General features: G+C 45.0%; 1 protein-coding gene across 1 annotated transcript in view; it reads right to left on the reverse strand.

Annotated features, from left to right (window-relative positions):
• The window catches only part of ARHGAP31 (Rho GTPase activating protein 31), a 66,294-nt gene extending 44,081 nt beyond the window's left edge, over nt 1-22,213 (reverse strand). The window contains exon 1 of the mRNA XM_054381519.1: nt 22,114-22,213. Coding sequence (XP_054237494.1) covers nt 22,114-22,213 — 100 coding nt within the window. The remainder of the gene's footprint in view (nt 1-22,113) is intronic.
• Nucleotides 22,214-24,656: the final 2,443 nt, after the last annotated feature.

Consider the following 24,656-nt stretch of genomic DNA (forward strand, 5'->3'; position numbering starts at 1 on the left):
ACTCTTTAAACAGACAATGCCTTGTCTCCAGGTCTCCAGAACTTCCTATCCAAGCACTCTCATCAAAGCTTTCAACTTGAGTGCTCTTCTGATACATATCCCAACCTCAGCAATAATTTGTCAACAATGTCCTTCAAGAGATTTAGACCAACACAATCTGCTTCACTCAAAGTTGATGCTACCCCCACTTCTGATGCCAACTGCAGTACACTACAGTGGGGCTACCTGCTGTTGACAACTACACCTAAAATCTGATTCTTGTTTTTTCACTCTTAGAATAGAACTTTCCTCATAAGACAGAAGCTCCAGTCCCTTTATCATTCTTGTAAGCCTCTATTGGAATTCTCTAGTATATGCCTACACCTCTTGAACTGGGGAGACCAAAATTGGACACAATGCTCCAGATGTCATCCCACTAGGGCAGTGAGGGGGGCAACATCCCTTGACTCGCTGGCCATACTCTTCTTTATGAACCCCAACCTAAATTTCCTCTCATAATTTCATTCAGTCTTTCTTTGCTACTACCCCTTGTTCCCCCAGAGCAAGCCCTTTCCCTTGGTAGTATTTGTACCCTCTGTAGGCCGCTATTGTATGCATTTGTTTATCAAATATAAATTAAATTTTAAACTCTCCACTGCAGATGTTCCTGGTCACCCCAGATGTTCCTGGGGCAGTGTGGGGTCAGGCAGGGTGGGGGTTGGATTAGACCTTTGAGGTTCTCAAGCCCAACTGCTTGCATAGAACTCACAATTTCTCCACTAATGCTAAACCACTAATCACTACACCATGTCCCTAAGCACCACATCCACACAACTTTTAAATACCTCCAGGGGTGATGACTCTACCACATCTCTAGGCAAGCCTGTCTCAGCCCCTGATAGTCCTTTCTGTGAAGAAATTTTTCCTAATATCCAACCTGATCTGCACCTGACATAACTCAAGGTTGTCACCTCTCAACACTGGGTATGCTCTGGTGCATTTGTTGGACATCCCTGAAGCTAATTCATGGCTCTCTCTGGAAGTAACAGTGAAAGTGTAGCTCTTGCAGAGGCGCTTTGTCACAGGGGAAGTTTGCAAGAGCCCACGTCACACAGACATGGCTTTTGTCCTGCTGTTTTGCCATCCTGAATTGTAAGCCCCTTTTACAACTGAGAATGTTTGCTGTATATGTGGGTTTTAAGTACTTCCACACCAGCTGGCTGCAGCATCCCAGATCTGTACTAATGTCACTGAGGTCAGAAGATGGATTGATGCCATGCAGCCTGTGGTTCTGGAGGAGCTTAATGGTAAAAGGCAGTATGCTGAAATGGAGGCGAGGTGTCAGAATGTTGGAAGGTGCTGGAAAAATGAGGGATCCCTTTCTCTGTCACATGAGAACCCCTTGTGCTTCTTGTGTCTCACTGTGAGAGACCCTCTGTGCTGGAGCACTTTAATGGACACTTGGGATGCCGAGAGCCACATGCTAGGGAAAGCCTGAGGTACTGTGCTTCCTAACCAGATCCCTCAGCTTATACAGCCCTGCTCCATCCAACTTTGCCACACAGCCCTGCATGTTCCCTCCTACTCCCACCTGAGCAGAGTAGGAAAGGGCTGCAGGAAGACACATCAAAATGAATGCATGATGTCATGGAATACAGGTCAATGGTCTGGAACCCTGGGCACAGACAGTTCCATGTAGAGTTACAGCCTGGTTTCACATGTGGCATTAGGGCCATCCCAGGTCTTAGGATCGCTCTGGGTATAGAATGGAGTCAGTTGTATGAATCCCACACATAAATCACTACCTTTGATCTGAATTGTTGGGCATAATGGTATTATTTAGCAACATAGCATGGTTCACAGTCCCTTTGCTTTTACAGTATGCAGGCAGATATTTGAGTGGAAGATACCTCGTTGGACTTGGGCTGGGAGGGGAGTTGGCAAAGCAGGTGGGAGTCACAGTTGGGTGTACATCAGCAAGATTATCCTGCTCAGAAGAAGTAAACTAAATGTTGCAGAAGACAGTGGCATTCCCAGGGAATCTACTTTTGAATCTGGCTTGCCTGACCACAACCTGAGACTCCTTTATAAAATGCATCAGGAAGGCAGCATTGGCCAACAAAGCACAACAGCTAATGATGAAATCCAAAGAACATCCATTATGTGCTCAGCTAGTGACATTTTAAAGCCTGTAATTTTTTGCATCTGTAGTCTGCTGGCCTGTAATATTTACTTTCCCTTCCCTTGAAGCCAAGCTAGAGACAGACTCAGATGAAACCCTGCAGCTGAACACCCTGGATTTTAGGGAAATTGAACTCAGGCATCTGTACTTCAAACTCAGCCTCAGTCAGAGCATTCTGAGAAGAACCAGTTGAAAAATGGTTCAGTTCAGTTCAATTCAGTTGGCTGGGGGAAGTGGGGTTGTTTATTCTGGTGAAGAGGAGCCTGAAGGGAGACCTTCTTGCTCTCTACAACTACCTGAAAGTGAGGAGGTGTTGGTCTCAAGCTACACCAGGGGAGTTTTAGGTTGGATATTAGAAGAAACTTTTCTCAAACACTGAAATAGGCTCCCAGGGAGGTGATTGAATCCCCATCCAGGTGGAGGTGTTTAGAAGGTGCAGAGGTGTGATGCTAAGACACATTTGGTAAAGTTAGATAATGATTGGACTCAATGATCTTAAAGGTTTTTTTCCAATCAAATTGATTCTGTACCTGCAAAATGAGGTAGGCTCCGAACAGGAATCTGCATCTCCCATGTTGGGCAGGAGGCTGCAGAGGTGAGTGCCACACCTTCTGAGTGTAATTCAGGCAGGCTCTGAGATATGCAAAACTGAGGGGTCACTTAAATCACCTTTGCAGACCCATAGACCTTTGCAGACAGCAGACACAAGGTCTTCTTATTTCAGGCTTTGTTGGGGAAATTTCTTAACTTCAGTTTGGTAGCATTTGGATAACCTTAGTCCTCTTTTACACAACAGCCTGGGCACTCCTGACAGGAATCTTTACAGAGGGTTTGGTGGGGAAAAAAAAGAATTGGAAAAGTATGAATTGCTAAAGCAAAGGCAAAAACCATTGTGCACACACAAATTTAGAAGCAGCAACAGCAAAACGCTTTGCAGGAGAACAGCAGTGATTTTCATTATTGCCTCATATGAGTTCAGAATGTTGCAAAGTTAAATAAAACAATTATAAACTAGGTGTTTAAAAATACTTAATGTTTCACAGTCTCCTTTCAGATGAATCAGGTATCCAAACATCTGGGGACTGCAAAATCCATCAGGAAATACAGACAGATGTGATACATCAAGACAGGAAGGTTCAGGGCTACCATAGTAGAGACAAGGAACAGCAGGAGATTCCCGCAGCTTCTTTTTTGGTAAGAAATGTTAGTGCTATATGGATGTCTACACTAAACAAAAAGAGGAAGAAAAAGAGATGGCTAAAAAAAGAGTTTGCAAGTCTCCTGCTGTTCTGTGTCTTTCTCACTTTGCTCTGATCTCTCTGTACAAGTCACTGGCTGGCAGGATGACTGCTTCCTGATTCATGATTTCATATTTAATTCTTTCTGTATAAAAGGAATTTAAAGGAAATTATTACAAATGGTTTGGCCACACTGCATCAAGTCATTGGAAACTATTTCATTACCCTTGACATAGACTTTTTTCCCCTCCTTTTTTTTTCTCCTTTAGAAGAAAAGTTAGATGTTTTCCTAAACTCTTTCCAGACTTGAGCTATTCACAGATTGTGTATGGAAGGCAAACACAGCCCAGGCCTGGAAGAAAGAAGCTCTCAGACTGTACACCCCAGTAGCTTGGAGCATTGCAGGCAGTGTCCTCAGCATCTCCCTTCAGAGAACTGCTGCTGCATGAAAATGATTTGAGTGTAGCAATCCTGTGCTCATCCCACAGGCACTTCATGAAAGAGGCAACTGTTCCATGTTGGGAATTCAGACAAACCTCGGGCCAGCAGTGGCTCCTGGAGGCACCCTGATTAAAGCCCCATTGTTTTGGCCACACCAGCAGCCCAGACTAAATTTTTTCCTGAAGAAGCCCCCATCTGTCCAGTGGTTCTGGAAGAGGCAAACAAGTAAATACAGTTGTTACTGAGAATAATAAAGACTTGGGGAAGTAATAAAAGAGGAAGCAACAACAAAAAGGATCCTGTACTGCACAACATTTCTTCAAAGGCAAATGCCAAGGAGTTGGGTTTCTTTTGTCTTTCTGAATCCTGGATCTTGCTGTACTAAGGGCTTTGAGACACTAACAAACACATTGCAAACACAAGAAGGGGTGTTGCAGGAAAAGGGCGTTGAGATCATGCTTAATCAAACTTCCTTACATTTTGATAGCTACAGTACTGCTGTTTAAGTCAATCATCTCTTTGCCTTTGCAGTTCTCAGCAGCCAACACAGCTGAGCCACACACTTCAAGCCAAGACCTGTATCCTGATGTTAGTACATGCTTAATGGGTTTCAAAGAAAAAAAAAAAAGCCAGGCTGATTTCATCTCCTTGCACAGATCTGTCTCAAAGGTGGTGCATGATCTTATTCAGGAACTTATTAGAGACTGTAACATCAGAAATGTTTTGATTCATATTACAGGCTTCCAAAGCTGAGCATGCCGTCAGCAGACAATGACGCTGAGGACATCTAAACATTAAGTATTGAAATCTTATGCAAGTGAGACAAAGCTGTTCTTGCTTGCACCCACAGGCTCTGGAACTGATCAGAGAATGAAGATCATTTTCATATCAGTTAGACAGCAAAGGGGGAGTGAAAAAAATGCAGTTAGCTGATGGAAAAATGCATCACCTCCAGTGCAGTAACTCAATGGTATTTCCTTGCACTTTCCAAAACCAAGCTTGTTTCAAGGGCTGAATGGTACCAGAAATAAGTTTCAGGTAAAAATCTGGGAGTTCTGGATAGCAAGAGTTGTTAGCACTGCACATATCTTCCTTTACTTTCCACTATTGTTGATGAACACTGCTCCTGTCCCTACCCTGTCCTGCTCCATCCATACTACCAAAGCTGCCAACATCTTTCATTTTGCTTCCTCTTATAACCTTCTTCCTTCTGCCATTCATTGGCAGTCTCTAGTTATTCCAGTTTTGCTCTCAGGCTAGTTTTTACAACCTTCCCCTCCTTCATTTCAAGTATGCTGGAATTTCCACACATGCTTTCTCCACTCCACATTTGCCCTTATTCCCATTCCCTATTCTTTCCTTCTACTTTCCTTTTTCATTTCTTTGCAACATTTCTTTCCTCCCAAGTCTTTCATTAGCTGCATTATCATTACCTTCTATCAATAAACTAAGGCTAGGCTTGGTCCCAAAACCAAGAATCAACTGAAATTGCTGCTTGTGGCTTGTAAAGGGCAGTCCTTTCCACAAGACAGTAATGATCCATGTCACTCGGTTCATTCCTGGAGAAAAGGAAGCTCAGGGAATATCTTTTTACTCTCTACAGATCCTTGAAAAGAGATTGGAGCAAGGTGGATGTCAGTCTTTTCTCCCAAGGACCAAGCAATAGGACAAGAATAAAAGGCCCCAAGTTGTACCAGAGGAGGCTTAGGTTGTACAATAAGGAACAATCTCTTCCTCAAAACGGTTGGCAAGCCCTGAAACAGATTGCCCAGGGCAGTGTTGGAGTCACCACCCCTGAATGGGTTTGAAAAGCCATGTAGATGTGGTACTGAGGGAAATGTTAATGGCTGGACTCAATGATCTTAAAGGTCTTTTCCATGCAAAATGACTCTGTGACTCTGTGATGGTGTGTAAAGAGCAAGCTGTGTTATTGCATATCCACTCTTCTGAGGCAGAGACTATAAAGTGAAGACTGCAGTTGTAGCTCTTTTTTTTTCTTTTTTTTCTTTTTTTTTTTTTTTTTGCAAGACTAGCAGAACTAAAGAGCATCTCAGCCAAATTCCAGTTTAGGGTAATCTCTTCTGCTATTTCAGATAGATGCTACATTGTTTTTCCATTTCCTAGATCCAGAGGTTAGGTGATAAATGGCCATCAAGTTCTCTTCAAAGCTAAAATGTCATGTACTAGAGCAGAGGCCTCACTAACTCAGGGGGAAGCTCTAGCGACCTTCCTCTCCAGGAACCCTGCTGTTCCTCATACCTCCCTTGGAGGCTCTTGGCATGATGCCTGCAAGCTGGGCCAACACCATCCTTTTCTGCTCTCACTGTCATCCAGTGTGGCACTCCCCACAGCTGCAAGAGCCCACTTTTCAGTACTGAGTGATAAAAACAGCTGAGACCCTCCACATTTAGTAATAATAAAAAAAAAATACAATGAACTGGAGAACTTTGTATCGAAAAGAATATGATACCATCATCATTTAACCACTGAAGGAAATTAGATATCCAAAAAGGAGTAGCCACTGGTACAACTCCCACCACCTTCTTTGCTCCATGCAAACTCCAATCTGAGCAGCTAAGCCTTCCTTCATGTACAAACAGTGCAATATAAAGAGATAGCCAAAACAGACACAACAACCCCATATACTGTTACAGGTTTGGGGCAGAGTGACTGGAAATCTGCTCAGTAGAGAAGGACTTGGAGGTATTTATTGATGACTGGCTGAATATGAGCCAGCAGTGGGCTCACATGGCCAAGAAGGCCAATGGCATCCTGGTTTGTATCAGGAATAGTATGGCCAGCAAGTCTAGGGATGTGACTGTCCCCCTCTACACTGGTGAGGCCTCACCTTGAATACTGTGTTCAGTTTGGGCCCCTCACTACAAGAAGGACATTGAGGTGCTGGAACATGTCCAAAGAAGAGCAACTAAGCTGGTGAAGGGCCTTGAATACAAGTTTTATGAGGAACAGCTGAGAGAATAGGGGTTGTTTAGTCTTCAAAAGAGGAGGCTGAAGGAAGACCTCACTGCTATCTACAACTACCTCAAGGAGGTTGGAGTGAGGTGGGGGCTGGTCTCTTCTCACATGCCACAATTAACAGGACAAGAGGGAACAGCCTCAAGTTGTGCCAGGGGAGGTTCAGGCTGGACATTAGGGAAAATTTCTTCACAGAAAAGGTTTTCTTCACAGAACAGGCTGCCCAGGGGTGTGGTAGAGTCACCATCCCTGGAGGTATTTAAAAGATGTGTGGTTGTGGTGCTTAGGGGTATGGTGGAGCCGTAGTGGCTTAGCAGTAGTGGTGGGATTGTGAGCTCTAGGCAGTCAGTTGGAATTGATGATCTCAAAGGTCTCTTCCAAACTCCACAGTTCCATGATTCTATGATTCTAAGTCATGCTTTTAAGCTGCTTACATCTCCACCAGGTCACCAAACCAGATGCAGGAAGAGGGAAGCCAAGCTGAGGGTACAGAATCTCATTTTACACTTGATCATCCACGTTCCCATTTAGCCACCGGCGCTGCCTCAGAGTGGACAGCACTGTCTAGGACATGCGTGGAGCTCCTCCTAGTATTTCAGACAACTGTGCTGCTGGTAGCTCATCAAAGCACTCAGCCAAAAATGCTGACACTTGTCAAATACCCCAGGCAGCGTTACTGGTCCAGTCAAGTGATTTCCAGGAGCCATCTGGCCAGGGACACAGAGCCCATGTGCCAAGGGCTGGCCTCTTGCTCTCTGGGCCAGGATAATTGGACATTGTTCAGCCTCTGAATTGCTGCTCTGTCAGTCTGTGGACTTGTCTTGTAGGGACTAGCTAATTAACATGTAAACTGCCAAGGAAAGGAGAGGGTCAATGAGGGCCCTCATCCCTTTCTCTCTGCCATAATAAACCAATTTATGTGAATCCGCAACACCCCAAATAGGAAGAATGGGTGGGAAAGAGGAGAGAAAAAGAGAAGCCCCTTTGAACACTTCTCATTCAAATTTTAACATGGGAATCCTCATTAAACATGAAAGAGAGGATTTTCCTGCCAAATGCAGGTTTTCATGTGCAGTCAGTTCCCTGGAAACTTGCAGGTAGTCCTGGAGCCATCTGGATATTTCAGACACACACAGTGCCATTCTTGCTGCCTTCGCTCCCTTATCTCACACCAGCCGAGGTCCCAGTTTGCACCACCACAGCCCTACCAAAGAGCTGAAAGCATGGCAAAGACAGGACTGCAGTAAATGTACCAACCTCCACATGAGGTAAAGCAAGTAGCATTACTGCTATCAGCCTATTTTCAAAGAGGCAGAATTAGGGAAAGTTATAGAAATAAGGCACTCTGCAAGGCAAAATATCTTTCCTTAAATCCAAGAACTGATGTCAGGTACACCTGTACCATCCCCTGAATCACCATGATACAAAATATTTTCATATTCCATTCTGTCACAAGGGAGAAACACATTTTTCTGATTCTTCTCATTCTGCTGAAGAAAACACACGTCTCATTCTCCTTTTTCTACCAATACTCACTTAAGTTCGCTTCATAGGTATATAATAGAATCATAGAATGATTTCACTTGGAAAAGACCTCTCAAATCATCAGGTCCAACCATTATCTAACTCTACCAAGGCTGGTGCTAAACCATGCCCCTCAGCACCACATCTATGCAACTTTTTAACACCTCAGGGACGGGGATTCAACCACTTCCCTGGGGAGCCTGTTCCAGAGAAAAGCTTTGCTATCACCCTTTGTCCATGCACTAAATCCTTCCACCATCCTGCAGTGAGTTTAAATTTGTAGTAAGGGATGCATGAAAAATCCAAAGTAGGGAACCATTGTTAGGGCCGGGATAAGCCTCCAAAGCCCATAGGATCCAGAGCTGTATTTCATGTCTGTCTTCAATGCCCAAGAGCTAACATCATTAATTTAATGAGTGCCTTACATCCTGAAATATTTCACAAATGGCAAAAACAAGACTCACTCCACCCACCTCTAGGCTGGGAGGTGGCAGCTGTTGAGCTGGGCAGAGCAACACTACGTGACAGTTTAGGACACTGAGTGAAAAGAAAGAAAAAAAAGAACAAACAACAAATCATGGCTCCAGCTGAAATAGCTTCTGAAAAGGCAAAGACGAAGCACAGCATGTACAAGTGTGGAAAAGTCCTTGTCCCCTTGAAACAAAATATTAACCAGAGCTTTTTTTTAAAGAATTGGAGCCCTTGATTTTTACCCTGTGCCCAAACGGCAACCTCTCCCTAAATGATGTCAAGGCTGCAACTTGACTGAATTGGTACTACCCTTGCCATCTTCTGAATCACCCACCCCATTCCTGCAGGAGAATTTTTTGGGCAACTCCCATGAAAGCATTAAATAGACATAAACATGCTTAGGGTGCAATTGCTTCAAACATGGCTTAAGGCTGAACAGCAGCATGCTTATTGAGCTGCCATGTTTAGGAGTCTAAGTAGTATCCAGTCAATCTTCTCAAATCTCATTACTGCAGCGGAGTGACAGATGGGTGTTTTAGCAGGATAGAAATGAGGACTAATTAGGACTCTTAGTCCTTCTTTATATTTACTACGTTGGTCTCTTCCCCGCTTCTGGAGTACATTTGCAATTGGTGCCAGGCAGCTGCCTCCATAGCCATGCTCTGCCTGCCACCCTGAGGGCAGGGGGTAGTGGTCACCTGCATCTGGCTGATCTAGAGATGGGGCTGCAGGAAGATGTCATTCTTTATACAGGTTCTTTCAAGTCCAGAGAGAGATCCCAGATTGAAGCTATTGGGGTCTGGAACAGAATTTCCTGACTTAGACCCCATTTGTGACTTTACACAGCAAACCTTGGGCACCAGTATGTGACCAGTGCTTGCTATTGAACCTGAAAGGAAGAATAATGGACTCAACAGATCAAATCCAGCTCTTCTCATTTACCACTCCTAAGCCTGCCTTAGGAGCAGTCACTTGATGTATTGACTTTGGCAACGTGTGCACGCTGCCATCCTGGCAATAAAGTTAAGAAATTATGGTGGGGGGAGAGGGCAGTGAAAGCACAACCCCTCCCCAGCTACGTAAGGGGACTGCAAACAGTTGAGAGAAAGGAGAAGCACCCTAGCCCCCTCTGTAACCCTGAGCTCTTTCCTCAGGCCAAACCCCAGGCTCATTTTAGAGATTCCAGGACATTTGTTCTAACTTTTTTTTCCCCTTTTTTCTGCATTCCTCTACCTTGTTGTAGTTCTGGTTTCCAGCTGGGACTGGAGGGGAGAGAACAGGATTATAGAAAGAAGTCTGTTGCTCTATTTTTCTGGTTTGATTAGAAGCAGAAGTTGCAATAAATCTCACATGAGAGTTTGTTCTTACTTAGGCTCTCATGTATCTGAAATCACCTGACCAGAACAAGGGTAAGGAAAAAGGAATACCAAATGGTGTGCACTGGGAGTATAAGAAAGAGCAATTTGGTGAAGCTGTTCCCCGATCTGATTTTGCATAAGGAAAGAAAGAAGTTCAGTCCCACTGAGAATTTATTTCACATAAATCACAGCTTAGACACATGGGATCCAGAAGGAGGCTCACCCTGCCTGATCACAATTCTGAACCTCCTGAGGTATGACTGCCGTCACTACTGACAGCACTATAATGATAGTTGAACACAAAAAAAACCCCAAGCACTAATTGCAAATGGAGCAAAGGGGTTTCCACATGCTGGTTGGCCCTGTTGTGCTGTCAAGCTGCCTGTTTGCAACAAGACTGACAATCACATTTACTACTGTGTTGGAAATCACAGAATACTAACAGTACAGAGGATGTCTACAACAATGATGTTGAGCTCCTGGAGCAGGTCAAGATGGGGGCAACAAAGCTTGTGAAGGGTCTGGAGAACAGGTCCTGTGAAGACGGGCTGAGGGAACTGGGGTTGTTTAGTCTGGAGAAAAGGAGGCTAAGGGGAAACCTCCTTCTCTGTAGCTTTCTGAATGGAGGTTGGAGCAAGGTGGGTGTTGGTCTCTTCTCCCTAGTATTAAGTGATAGGACCTGAGGAAATGGCTGAAGTTGCATCAAGGTAGGCTTAGGCTGGATATTAGGAGAAACTTCTTCACTGAAAGGGGTCTCAAACACTGACAAGAGCTCCCCACAAAGGTGGTTGAATCCTTATCCCTGGAGGTATTTAAAAGATGTGGTGCTGAGCACCAGACTTGGTAATTAGATAATGGTAGGACTGAAACGTAAAGGCCTTTTCCAACTGAAACAATCCTACTATTCTATAAAAATATCCCAGTTGAAATACTCAGATCCAGATAAACAACTCTCTCCCTTTTCTCTCAGTGTTCTGGGTTTGCCAAATCAGCATTTTTGGTGAACGAGTGAATCTAGATGGTGCAATCAGGCACAGAGCTGGCCTAGATTCTCAGCCTTGCAGCCCATATGTAGAGAGAAATTGCAAGCATGTCAGCACCTCTCAGGAAAAAGAAAAATAAAGGCAGTATCTATGCTGCAGCATTTGGTGAAAAACAGCAGTGATATCATTTAAATGAAGTTTGTATTGGAGACTCTGACTTGATCTGTGGTCTAATACTCTTTAAGAAACAAGTTGCACAACTTATTTAAGAGCAGTAATGTTTCCTGTCCCTATTTTAAAGATGCAGGTGTATCTTCTCCAACCATTTCAACATGTAACAGTATTTAATGGCACTAAAATCCAAAATGCACACATACTCCAAGACAGAAGAGAGCAAAGAAAGGGCATGAGATGTAAAGAAAACTTTGCATTTAGTTTGGGAGTTAGCTTTTGTTCTCTCTTTAGCTGTTGTGTGCTTTACAGAACTAAGCAAAGCCTCCTGTTCCAGATGATAAATCTTCAAGCTGCTCCCAGCCCCAGAGAGCACAGGAGATAATAGCATTTCCAAAGGCATTTAGTTAGCTGAGCCATGAGTGTAGAAGAGGGCAGAGAGAGGAGCTGGAGATAAATGGCTATGAACCTAGGTCAGCTGCCCAGGGCATATTTCTGAGAGCTGCAGCCACAGCTGAGAATCCTGCACAGGGATGTTTCCCCCGCCCTTGCCCTGGTTCCTGTGCTGGAGAAGGACATGTAATGAAGCCACTGCTAAAAAAAAAACAGTCTAGCACACTGTAGTTCAGCACAGAGTGTCTTTGAGGGGGTTGTCTAAACACCACCTGAGAAAGGAGTGCTGCTTCACAGAATTATTTGTAGGCTTTCTAGTAAGCCAGGGCTCTGCATATCTCTCATAAGAATGCTCTGCACAGCATACCAGTGTATTATATAAAGCATACATTAATTCATTTGAGCTGGCCAGCAGCAAGATTGCAGAAACCATTAAAGAACAGGGGCTCTTTATAAAAAGACAATTAATTTTCAGCATTAACCAGGACAGAAAGGATTCTTCACACTGTCCTAATTATATGTTAATTATTGGCTGAAATTGCCAGCCTAGGCTAGAAGACCAAGGCAAACTTCTGATAGAAACTGTATAAATTACCAGAAACCTCAGAAAAATTAGGAAGAGCATTCACAGCAGGTCGAGGGAGGCGATCCTTTCCCTCTGCTCAGCACTGGTGAACACAAACTTGGAGTCCTGTGGCCAGCTCTGGGCCCCTCAGTACCAGAAAAACTTACTGGATCAAACCCAGCTCAGGGCCACAAAGGTCATTAAGGGACTGGAGCATCTCCATGTGAGGATAACCTGTAATTGCTCAGCCTGGATAAGAGAAGGATCAGGAGGGATCTTATCATTGTGAATGAACACCTAATAGGACAGAAGGAAAGGGAGCCAGCCTCTTCTCAGTGGTGCCTGCTGACAGGACAAGAGGCACAAATTTAGAATCATGAGATTACATCTGAACAGTGTTTTTTTTACTGTTACAGTAGTCAAAGGCTGGATCAAGTTGCTCACAGAGATTATGGAGTCTCTGTCTGTGGAGCTATTCAGAACTCAGCTGGACACAGTGCTGGACCATTGGCTCAAGCAGGGTTTGGTCCAGATAATCTCAAGAAGTTCCTACTCATCCCAGTAATTCTGAGATTCTGTAACACTTTCTACTGCTGTTAAGGTAATTTTTCCTCTATGGACCTTAAATCACCAAAGTCAAAGTGGCCATCCACCCAACCCATCATTGCTTGGAACTCGGGCTCTCACACATGGTATCAGCTGCTGGCACCAGGGTGGAGGAAGGATCGTCTGAGCCTGGGGCAGGCTGCTGCTTCCAAATGGGAGGACAACCCCTGAGGTAGAGGAACTGAAGGCAAGTGCAAAAATTATGGATTTTGCTCTATCCCTTTTGGTGCACTGTTAAGTCAAAAAGATGCCACTCCCAGGCTGAAAAGGGGAGATCTAATCTATCTGCAGAGTCATGTTCAAGACAGGAGGGTGAGATGGAAGAGGACCTGCTTATATGGTGTGTGCCAAAAGACTTGTAGAGACTGAACTCTTTGCCCTCACACAAAATGATAGCATTGGTCTGGCACTTGAACACGAGTGACATTTAGTACTGGTGTCTATAACTTCGTTATATGCAAGGGTCTAAACATCTGACAAGAAGCTAGCTCTTAAGCCCATGCTAAGTACTTTCATATCTGCAATCACACCAGAAAGTCTGCTTGTGGTTTCAGATAAATATTGAAAACAGAGGCCTACATTATTGAATTATGAAAGTTACTAATACAGTCAGCACAGTCGCCCCACGTTATTTCATTTAACACTAAATTCAATTTGTGTTACACTGTTCTCTGTCTGCGTCCATTGTAAACACGCTGCAGGCATAGGGGCTTTGTTGTTGGCGATGCAAAACATATTCACTGAACTTATCAGCAGAGAAGCTGAAGGCTCTGGCAGAGGAACAAAGGACAGCTGGGACTTGAGGATCTGCAAATGTATGGAAAACAGACACTAGTAGGCAACTATGAACAATAGTTGCCCTTAAAACAGCCAGCAGTGGAGACAGTTATGACCTAGCAAGGTGTCTGTAGGTTTCCCTTTAAAACTCTAAGTGAGCCTGGTACCTTGCTGGTGGTTCAGGACTGGTGGCAGATGCTGGTAGCACTCCATCCTTTAATTACCCTCTCTTCATATTTCACACTCAGGAAATCTGCATCCAGCGCAGACCAGAAATCCAGCCCAAGCCATGATGTGGGCAGTCAGTCTGACAGCCACTCCACCCCAGGCCCTTCAGAGCAGGACTGGGTGTACCATTACCAACAGGCTGTTTTCATTTCCCCTATTACCATTAAAGGAGAAACACTGGAACGTAAACCTTTGGCACAACCCTGACTGCCAGCAAATGTTGCTGCTGTAGAACTGTATCATATACACAAATCCCAGCTTATAGATTCAAGCTTTCTAGTATTTTGTGTTACAAGATCTCCAAAATAGTACCAGGCCTACACCAATACTTTGGATCCAAGCACTGCAGGCAGTTGAGGATCTCCTACACTACTCTTTCACCATGTCTGCATCAGCCTATGTTGTATATCCACCCTGTGTGATGCAGCATCTCATCCACCACAATTATTCCCTTGAACCTTTGATAGCTGTGATACCACAATCAGTAAAGTCTCTAGTCCTTGGTTTCTCAAGTTCAGATGAAATCAGCTATTACCAACAAAAAGAAAACACTTGCTAAATCAAAATACATCTTCTAATCTACAATCTGCAAGCAAGCCATGTGATTCATGCTGTTCACAGAGGGTGAGGGAGAAAGCAGGATCAAAGTGGGGCTCGGTGCGTGCAAAAGACACGTGTGCCTCCTGCAGTGCTTGGTAAGGGAAATGTACAGCAGAAGGTAGCATGGAAAAGCTCTCTGCTAGCAATGGGAAGTCAGTACTGAACAAGGAGCTGAGCTCAAAGCATGACTGTTTAACTGCAGTAACATTGTGCCACAGAAAAAAAAAAAAATCCAGCTCCCAGGAACCAGAAACATATTGAGGAAATAACAAAAACATCACCCAGAACAAGGAGGAACAGCCGAGTAACAGAATCAGACAGATGGCTTCTGCCCCTGTTGTTCCCAGAGCCTTTTTGCTCTCACTTTGTTGCCATAGAGGCTCATATCTGGGACTCCTAATGTGATGCTCTGCTTGTAAGAGCAGGTGGAGAAAACGCAACCTTTATTAATAATAATTTCCCCCACACTATCTCTCTTGGCAGCAGACTTTCTCACTCCCTTGTCCTCTGGACATGCCTTTGCAGACTCTGAAAGGCCAAGGAGCTGTTTACCCACAGCTCCTCCATCTGCTAATGCATGAACTTAGCCCTCAACACCTCTCTGTCACAGCTCTCCTCCACTATACAATAATACAGTGCCCCCAGACTTCAGAGTCCAGCTGTCTGGTTTACTCCTGTCACAAAGATGAGAAGATGCAGCCTTAAGTACTCACAGGCTCTGTGATCACAGCCAGCAATAGACCCCACAGAGAACAGGTCATGGGGCTTCTGAGTGTATCAGCAGTGTGAAAACAGAGCAGAGTGTAGCAGTACAACAGTCAAAGACAAAAAAAAAAGAAAAAAAAAAGAAGACCAATGCATTTGAAGCCAGCTCAAGAGGCTGTTCTCATCCCACTCTCCTGCTAGCCCCTGCCACTTCCTTCCTTGAAGGAAGACTAGTGTTTGCAAAGCCTTAGAGTGAGGCAGGTAAGGGAAGAGATAGGGTTTGAAAGCAATTTGGCCACGGAAAGAGAAAAAGGATTCGTTTTAGCTTGATCAGATCTTGAGACAGAAATCCCCAGTTTCTAATTTTGAGAGTGGGACAATGGCAGCTCTTCATTCTTCTGCAGCAGATTAAATGATCATTTGGCATTTTCATTTTTCCTAGGGGACTTTGAAAAAAAAAAATAAAGGCCTCATCTTTTTCCTCCCTATTGCCATTAATGATCTGTCAGCAGTTTTCCCAGGACTTTATTGCATGCATCACTAACCAAAAGAACCTACCCAAAAGTATGGGCACTCATTCACTTCAAAATATCAACACAGGAAAAGCAGCTTAGAAAAAAACACCACCAAAATGGATGCAAATGCATCTTTGAGTGATGCACACTTACATATGCTATTGACCTGCATTCACCCTCATGCACATCCCTGCATGCTCTTATCCCACAATACATGCAGATGCATATGCAAGTGTGAGGATGGAATGCCACATGACCCAGAAAGTTGCTTCACATCTGGGTAGCAGGTTTCACAGTTGGCTCTAAGCTGTTCTTGAAGCAGCCTACTTTCTTCCTGAGTGACAGGTGTCCTCATCCATCTGCGTAGAGACAAGGTAGTTTCACAGGATCACAGGATGTTAGGGGTGGAAGGGACCTCCAAAGATCATCAAGTCTGACCCCCTTGCCAGAGCAGGACCATAGAAGCTAGCACAGGTCACAGAGGAACACATCCAGATGGATCTTGAAAGTCTCCAGAGAAGGAGACTCCACAACCTCTCTAGGCTGCCTGTTCTCTAGGCAGTGCTCTGTGACTCTCACAGTGAAGATGTTCCTCCTCATGCTGAGGTGGAACCTCCTGTGATGTAGTGTAAATCCATTACCCCTTGTCCCATCACAGGGTGCAATTGAGAAGAGCCTGTCCCCTCCCTCTTGACACCCAGTCCTCACATAGTTATAAACATTTATTAAATCCCCTCTCAGTCTTCTCTTCTCCAGACTAACCACCCCAGGGTTCTCAGCCTCTCCTCATAGGGCACATGCTCCAGTTCCTCTATCAGTCCTCCACTGGACTCTCTCCAGCAGGTCCTTCTCCCTCGTGAACTGGGGAGCCCAAAACTGGACTCAATATTCCAAGTGGGGCCTCACAGGGCAGAGTAGAGGGGGAGAAGAACCTCCCTTGACCTGCTGGACACACTCCTCTTAGCGTACTCCAGGATCCCATTGACCTTCTTGGCCACAAGGGCACATTGCTGACCCATGCAGAACTTGCTGTCCACTAGGACTCCCAGGTTCTTCTCCACAGGGCTGCTCTCCAGCAGATCACCTCCTAACCTGTACTGGTGCAGTTTATTATTCCTTCCCAGGTGCAGGACTCTGCACTTACCCTTGTTGAACCTCATTAGTTTCCTCTCTGCCCAGCTCTCCCCTTGTCCAAGTCTCACTGAATGGTCACACAGTTTCATAATGAACCACATGGCATCAGGCAGAAGATAACACGCTAAGGGGTTTTACCAAAACAGCTAGAGTATCCAAGGCAAACTTTCCTTTGTACAAAGCATATTACCATTGGATTATTGTTACTGTTTTTCCTCAGAAATGCTTGCCTATCCCACAGTGAAGTCTGGACCCACTGCAGCTCTCAAAAGTGGTTAAGATCTTGCTTGGAAAGACAGTGTAAGCTGGAGCTACCAAACTTTTGTGAGATCTCCAACACTAAATTGAAAAGTTCCTTAGTCTTTCATTTAAATGAAGGTGTGACAAGGCAGAAGCAGTCCTTGCACAGCCACGTGGCAGATAAGAATATCATAGGGACTACCCATATTGTTGCCTTCTTCCCCATACTACGTTCCAGGGCATTGTAAGGGTTTCCTCACCCATCTCCCTGTTCTAGATTTGCAGACAACGGTTCCCTTTCCTTCCCTGGTCCCAGGGATTGCTGCTGGCCGAACCTGCTCTCTATCACAACAAGAAGTAGCCACAAATAGAGAGCAGAAAGGAGCTGATGGTTTCAAAGCTCCTCAAATGAAGCAGTCCTTTTCCTACAGCAAGCAACAAAGCCAGTAAGAAATGTTAGACAAAGAGATGGAAAGTGCTTTGGGTGCTACATGATCAGGATGAGAGCCATTGAGGGGGAGTGTGGGAGGGGGTTAAGGGGAAAAGCTGAGCTCATTGCATCCCAACCAGACAACATCAGGCAGGAAACAGATGTACAAGAAACCGCAGAGGGGTACAGTAACAGTAGAATTAACTCTTCAGCAAATAGGGAAAGCTTGGACACACAGATCTGGCCTGCACCCTGAGAACAAAGTGTCTAATATGAGGTTTGGCTTTTTGCAGTCCTGATAGCTTCTCCCATCCCAACATCTAGACATCATCATAATAAAACCTGAAGGAGGTGATTCAGCTTTTCTCCAAAACCTGCCTGGCTCTAAGTGAATGAAGTAAAGGTTGGACTTAATAGCAGTTCCTTAATAGCAGTTCTAGTTCCTAAAGACTAGATTAGCTTTTACCAGCACTATCAATTTTTGTAAAAGCTGTGCATATTTCTGTTTTAAAAAGCAGAAAATGTGTGTACCTAAAACCACGTTCTGGATCTCCCACAGTTAGAAGTATGGGGAATATTGAACTCTACTTTGAGTTAGCTCCTCCCACTTTATCAGCTTTGACTTTTTCAGCTCCTTCTGTGATATAACCAGAAGCAAGACTACTCTTTATGACTGTTTTCTTCAGCAGTCCAGACTGTCCTACCCCAACTAAGGTTTGTGAACAACCTTGCAGCTTGTCTTCTCTGCTCACCCATCTATCTCTGGAAAATTATACTGTTGTTAGTACAGGAACTGGGTGACCGATGTGCAGCTCCCAATGACTTCAGAGGAGGCACCATACACTTTTCTTCTCCAGAAACCAGGCTAGTTATCAAAGACCAGGCTAATATCTCTTAGATCTGTTGAACCCATACAACACTTTATATAAAGTTTGACATAGGAGAATGTTTTAGTAGAGGACATTATCACTACCTTCCTCCTGCATGGGTGCCCAAAGCCTGACAGTGCTTTCTAGTGAAGTTCTGACACCCCAGAAGACTGTTTGCCTTCATATATGGATTCAGTGCTAGCAGTCACAGAAAAGGGACTATGTGAAATCAGACAAATTTTAGCCACTGTTATTGCCAGCCATCGTTATTTTAAGTCTTATGTGAGCCTTTCTTCAATTCCACTACTATTAAAGTAGTTGAGAATTTTAGTGGGAAGGAAGAAAATCTGTTTTTTCTCCAATCTTCTAGCCCTCTTGCCAGGAAAAAGACTTGAAAATGTAATTCATATGCACACTGAAGTTTCATAAAACAGAAAGCAGAAAAAGAACCCAGCATTGATTTTTTTTTTTTAATCTCATGTTTTCTGTGGCCTGAGTCATGATTTTAAATGCTTGGGAGCACTGATAGCAGTCTGTCCCCACAAGGAGCACAACCAGTCTCCATGTAGAGGCTGCCAGCAAGAAAAGGCTGAGTAGGATCAAATGTGGCAATGACAGGAACCGACTTGAAATACGGTAAATTCAACACATCTGAGCTTTGAACCAGACACCAGACATCTGTCCTTCACCACTGACCTGGGTCAGATCTGAAGAATCAATTTAGGGCTAAAGGCTTTGTATCACATTTTTGCTTTCCTGAGCTATCCCACTGTAAATGCTAAAGTCTTTCCATCTACATTGCTCTTGAATACTTTGTAGTTTCACCACAGCTTTTATTGTATTATCATAGAGCTCTTTATAACAGAGTCTTAGATGCATCTGTTTGGTAAGAAAGAGAGACCTTTTCACCCACTGAAATAAAGCCATCTCTGAAGCAGACCATAGCAAGTTATTCAACAGTTAAACAACAGGAGAGGAAATGCTGATACCTTAAGCAGAATATATTTCTCTGCACTGGAATTTGGCAACAACACAGAGACTAAGGCCCTTGCAGAAAGTACAAGCTGCTCTTCAGCAACCACATGCATGCAGGAACTCAAGCTTCGCATCTTGCCCACAAAGCATCAGACAAGTAATACAGCACCCCCTAACTGTAATGGTCATGTACTGATCCAGAGGGAAAAAAAGCCAAACTGAACTGTCTACACAAGCCTTGGCATCCTTACTGCTCCCTTTGCCATCCCCAGAAGAAGCAAAGCAGCTCTCCGTTTTCCTTTGCCTGTGTGAATGTGCTGGACCAGTCACACGAAGCAGAGCTGCAGAATGGTGCAAAGCAGACCTGAGCATGAAAGCACAATTAGTCTGACGTGTCTCCTGCCTACAGTCCTACAGACTCCTCTTCTTTTGCAGTTAACCCCTCTGGGTGCATTTTTAAACCTGCTTTCACTAAGGTCCACAACAAAATGTTTTCTGGACAGCAGCCAAAATGCTCTTGGCCTCTTTGTCACTCCCACACACCAAGAACAGTCTTACATCTTTGTTGCTTCCAACTAGGGAGCAACTAGAGCCTGCATTGCAACAATTAAACACTTAGTACTGTCTAAAGCAGATAGAAACTTACTATTTCATGCCTCCACCAAAGCCCCTGCTTCCAGGGGCATTGGATTGTCACTGGAAATACTTCTGAGAAGGACAATTCAACTATCCCCAAATCAACCATCTCTCATACCACAGATGTTCTTCTAATTTCACTTCATAGTTACAGATTGTGATGTCCTGGTGGTATCTGAACTTTCATTTCTCCTCAAGATGTCACTTTGGTATAGTTGGTCACATTCCTGTTGATCCTGAGAGCCCTACCAGCAGTGTAATGAATATCTCTAATATGCTCATTTCTTCTCCCCCCTCTCCTGGTGAGTTGAATTGTACCAATCTAACCTACACCCTTCCCAATAAACCCATAACAATTGAGTCTTTCATTTCTGTATCCCACGGCACTGGGCAACGGGATGTGCTATTCAGCAAATAGCAGTCCTGCATAAAGGGAAAGGAACTCCACATTTCTCCCCCACGGCTCCTCAGCATGGAGAGATAAGTAGGTTGGAGCTGTGAACCATCCCACAAATGAGACTTGAGACAATGTCTGTCTTTATTTTGACCCCCCCAAAAAATATTTTTAAAGAAAAGACTACGGGAATTTTGGTTATGAATTTTGCTGTTCTGGTCTAATTTAACTGAGAGCAGCTATGTTTCTCCCTCTAAAAATCCCCTTGCTGCTAAAGCTGAACGTACTGCCAGTGCCTGCCTTCCCTGGGTTGTTTTTCAGTGTTCCTGTAAACAGCTGTAAATTGTTCCTCCACCACAGCAGCTCATGTTACCGCTGGAAGGAATTTATCTAGCCGTACCTCACACTGGCAAAGTGGTGTCAGTTCATGAAGTCTGTTATTTTGCTATTTCAATTCAATTGCTGTTAAGGGCTATATAAGTTAAAAGATACAGTAATTGTTATGGACGACTTGCAATCAAATGGGATGACTGCTTTGCTCCCATCCCTAACTAAATGCATGTACATAACATTTAGTCTTAGTGATATATGTACTGGCCTCCTCTCCATGCAACAGAAAGGGCTGCGGTTATGTAGTCCATCCCTCTGCCAGTGCAGTTGCACACTGGACTTCATCAGCCACGCTCATCAGCAAAAGAAAGACCTGATTGTACAGCCTTCCCTGTACAAAGCTGATGCTGCTAGAAGATTTTTTTTCCCCTCAGAGTAGCCTGACAGTGGTAAAAATTATTTAATTCAAACTGGAACATAATGGTAAACCTGGAACATAGTGCTAACATCAGGGATGGTAACATGCATGCGTTCATTTGTCCTCTTGCTAAATGGCAGGTCTTTCTGTATGCCAAATTCGCAACTGATCCTCTCACCATTCAACCCTCCTTAAGAAAAAACATTCTGCCCCTTCTCTCAGCAAGGATTGACCATTTCAAGCTCAGGACTTTATGATCTTTCTGGAGTTACATCTTATCTGTGATACCACATTCTCATCCAATACCTGGGAGCATGGAGGTCAGGAGGAGGAGGAAGGCAGAAAAAGATAACAGTCAGGGTAGTGAAAATATTAGCTCAGCTGCCCTCTACACCTCACACCCATCCCTCCCCACCCCCCCCCCCCCCCCCCCCCCCCCCCCCGCAATCTCTGTCCTGTCTCCATCCAGCAGTGAAAGGACAATATGGGAACTGTACTGGAATCCAGGAGGGGCAGATGGGATGTTCCCTGTTCCTCCCTACATCCTTGCAACACTCTAATCTTGTGGACTTTGGAAAGATTTTGAAGTCTGTGAACAAGCAAAGCTAAGTGAACCTAACTCCGTAAAAGCTTTCTACTCCCTTCCATGGCTAGGCAGATGGGAGAGGGCATCACAATATACAGCTGGCCACCTCTGCCCACACTTACGCAGCCCAAGAGCCCTCATATGGTCTTTTCCCCACACACAGTGCTACTCATGCAAGGGTCATGCAGACACATCACCAACGCAATCTTCCGATCATTCATTCATTGTGGGTAACCAGGCAGTGACTCCACTTCCCGGGGATAAACCAGCTCCAGGGTTGTCTATCCCTCATCCTTGGGAAAGCTCCAGTTTGCAGTCCCAATGGTAAGAAAAAAGGGGACGCGCGCTCTGCTCCTCCACAGCCAGAGTGAGAATAAAGAGGCATTTACCATCCTGCCCAGAGCTCTCCAGATACTCCGTCAGATCACAGCCAAATGCACTTGCAGCTCCCTTCCTCTTGAGTTTCTGTTTGGCTCCCTTGTTCTTCATGAGGTTGGTCCCAAAGGAGGTTTGCCCCTCTCCTGCCTTGCCCCCCACCCCCCGGGCTCACGCAGGGTGACAAAAATCTCACTCTTCTCAGACCACCGCCCGTGTCCCCCTCCCGGGGAGCAACATCAGGGGTCCTGTACAGCGTCCAGCCAGAGAAGTAAACATTAATCCCCACCAGATGTTGGGCTGCTCCTGTGGCAGAAGAAAATCAAGGCGATAGGAGGCTCCCCAGCCAGCAGCAGCAGTGATCATAGCCCGAGCCCGGAAGGGTTCTCATCAGAGGGAAGTGGGTGGTGGACGAGTGCCCGCATCAGAGATGGCAGTTTGGGGACAGGCAATGGTCTGGGGATGCCTTTCCCTCAGCACGATCCCAGGACCCTCCACAGCGACCTTCTGGGTTTCATCAGCCGTACTGTCACCGCTTCCAGCAGAATGTATCCCAGTCTGGTTGTCCTTCTCTTCACTTTCAGAGGAGATTGGAAGTTCAAATGGACTAATGAAAAGGGACTGGGGAAGAGTCTGCACAAGGCTTCTCTTTGGCTCCCCCTCCTTCCCCTCCTCCTGCTTTCGGACAGTTAGAGGAATGAGAAACCAGCTTCCTGTCCTGACTCCGGCTCGCTCGCTCGCTCCTTTCCCCTGTTTTACAAATCCTGGGATTATCCAGCTCAAAAAAATGCTGAAAGGAAGTTAGCTGAAGAGGGGGGCGGAGGACAGCTTTTGGCAGTAAAGTGCATATGTGTGTGTGCGTGTGTGTGTGTGTGTGTGCGGGAGGCTGAGGGAAGGCAGGCAGACGAGTTGTGAAACTGGGATGGGGGGGAAGAAGAGGGAAAGCCTGTCCTGACAGTCAACAGATAACGGACTGCCTGAGAGGAAATCACTGCGAGCTGAGCCACAGCCTGGTGTGGTCAGAAGCTTCCTGCGCTGCCAACACTGAGCTCTGAAAAGGCCTGAAGAAGGGCCAGTGAGGAGAGAGACCAGGAGCTGCTCCAGTAAATCTCTGCTTATGTTCATTGTGTCTTTTGTCACAAGGTTCCTTTTTGCCCTTGAGCAGGACTCTGTCACTTCAGGATTTGCTGCCTTCTACAGAGACATAGGCTGGAGCTATCAAAGTGCAAGAAGGGGGCAGAAAGTTGGAAAAGAAAAAGGAGGGGGGAGGACTGAAACCTTCAGCTCCCTCCTTCCCAGCAAACAGAAACAGATGCCATCCAGGCATCTAAGTTCACATACTTTTGAGTTAGGTACCAAGAAAGGCTCCTCTTGATCCATAAGAGGGTTTTAGCAATAAGGAACAGAAATCACCCAGTAGCAGCAAGAATTGAAATGGGACAGGTCTGCCTTTGGGCCTTGAGTCTTGCTCCCTTTCCCCTCTAATACCTTTCTAGTCTAACTTTCACTACACTATGAGTACCTCTGCTCATATGAGCAGTTGCTTGCACTTACTCCACATTTTTTATCCCAGAAATTCAGGTCTCTTTATAGGGCTGGTTATGCTGGTGGGCCACAAGTTTCACATAGGGAGGCAAAAGGTTTCACTGCCCCCTCTTGTTCCATCCCATCTGTGTGGGTCTGAGTGAAAAATAAACAAATGAAAGCCAGGAAATTGCAGCTTTTCACTTAAAATCATACCAAAGACAAGGAGAGCAGTTATATTTTGGAGGAAAACTGGTGAGAAAACATGGCAAAAGACTGCCTTAGCTCACCTGTCTCCTCAACCCTGGGCTCCACATCCTCACATGGCAGTGAAACCCTGTCTTGTTCCACATACCTCTGCAAACTCCTCATCTCATCCCCCTGTGCTCAGCACTGATGAGGCCACACGTTAAGTATTGTGTTCAGTTCTGGGCCCTTCACTACGAGAGGGACATGGAGGCTCTGGAGCGTGTTCAGAGAAGGGCAACAAGGCCTGGAGTACATGACCTACGAGGAGTGTCTAAAGGAGCTGGGGTTGTTCATTCTGAAGAAGAAGAGGCTGAGGGGAGACCTCATCACTTTCTACAACTACCTGAAGGGAGGCTGGAGCAAGGAGGTGACCAGTCTCCTCTGTTTGGTGTCAAGCAACAGGACTAGAGGAAATGGTTCAAGCTGCACCAGGGGAGGTTCACGCTGCTAGGATATATTTCTTCACAAGAGAGGGTTATCAAACACTGAAATGGTTTGCCCAGGGCAGTGGTGGAGTCACTGTCCCTGGAGGTGTTTAAGCAGCGTGTGGACCTGGTGCTTAGAGGCACAGTTCAGTGTCAGTTCTTCAGTGCTGGGTCGAAGGTTAGACTGGATGATCTTTGAGGTCTTTTCCAATCAGATGTTTTCTGTGATTCTGTGGCCTTTTTTCCCCCTCAGAAGGTTCAATGCTATTACTTCATGTACAAGAAAAAAGCACCAAGATCCCTAGTGAAGGACCTTGAGAAATTATAATTCCTATTGTGCAGTTTATCATAGTAATTAT

Source organism: Indicator indicator, chromosome 1 (genome assembly GCF_027791375.1).
Source record: "Indicator indicator isolate 239-I01 chromosome 1, UM_Iind_1.1, whole genome shotgun sequence".
Taxonomy (NCBI): domain Eukaryota; kingdom Metazoa; phylum Chordata; class Aves; order Piciformes; family Indicatoridae; genus Indicator; species Indicator indicator.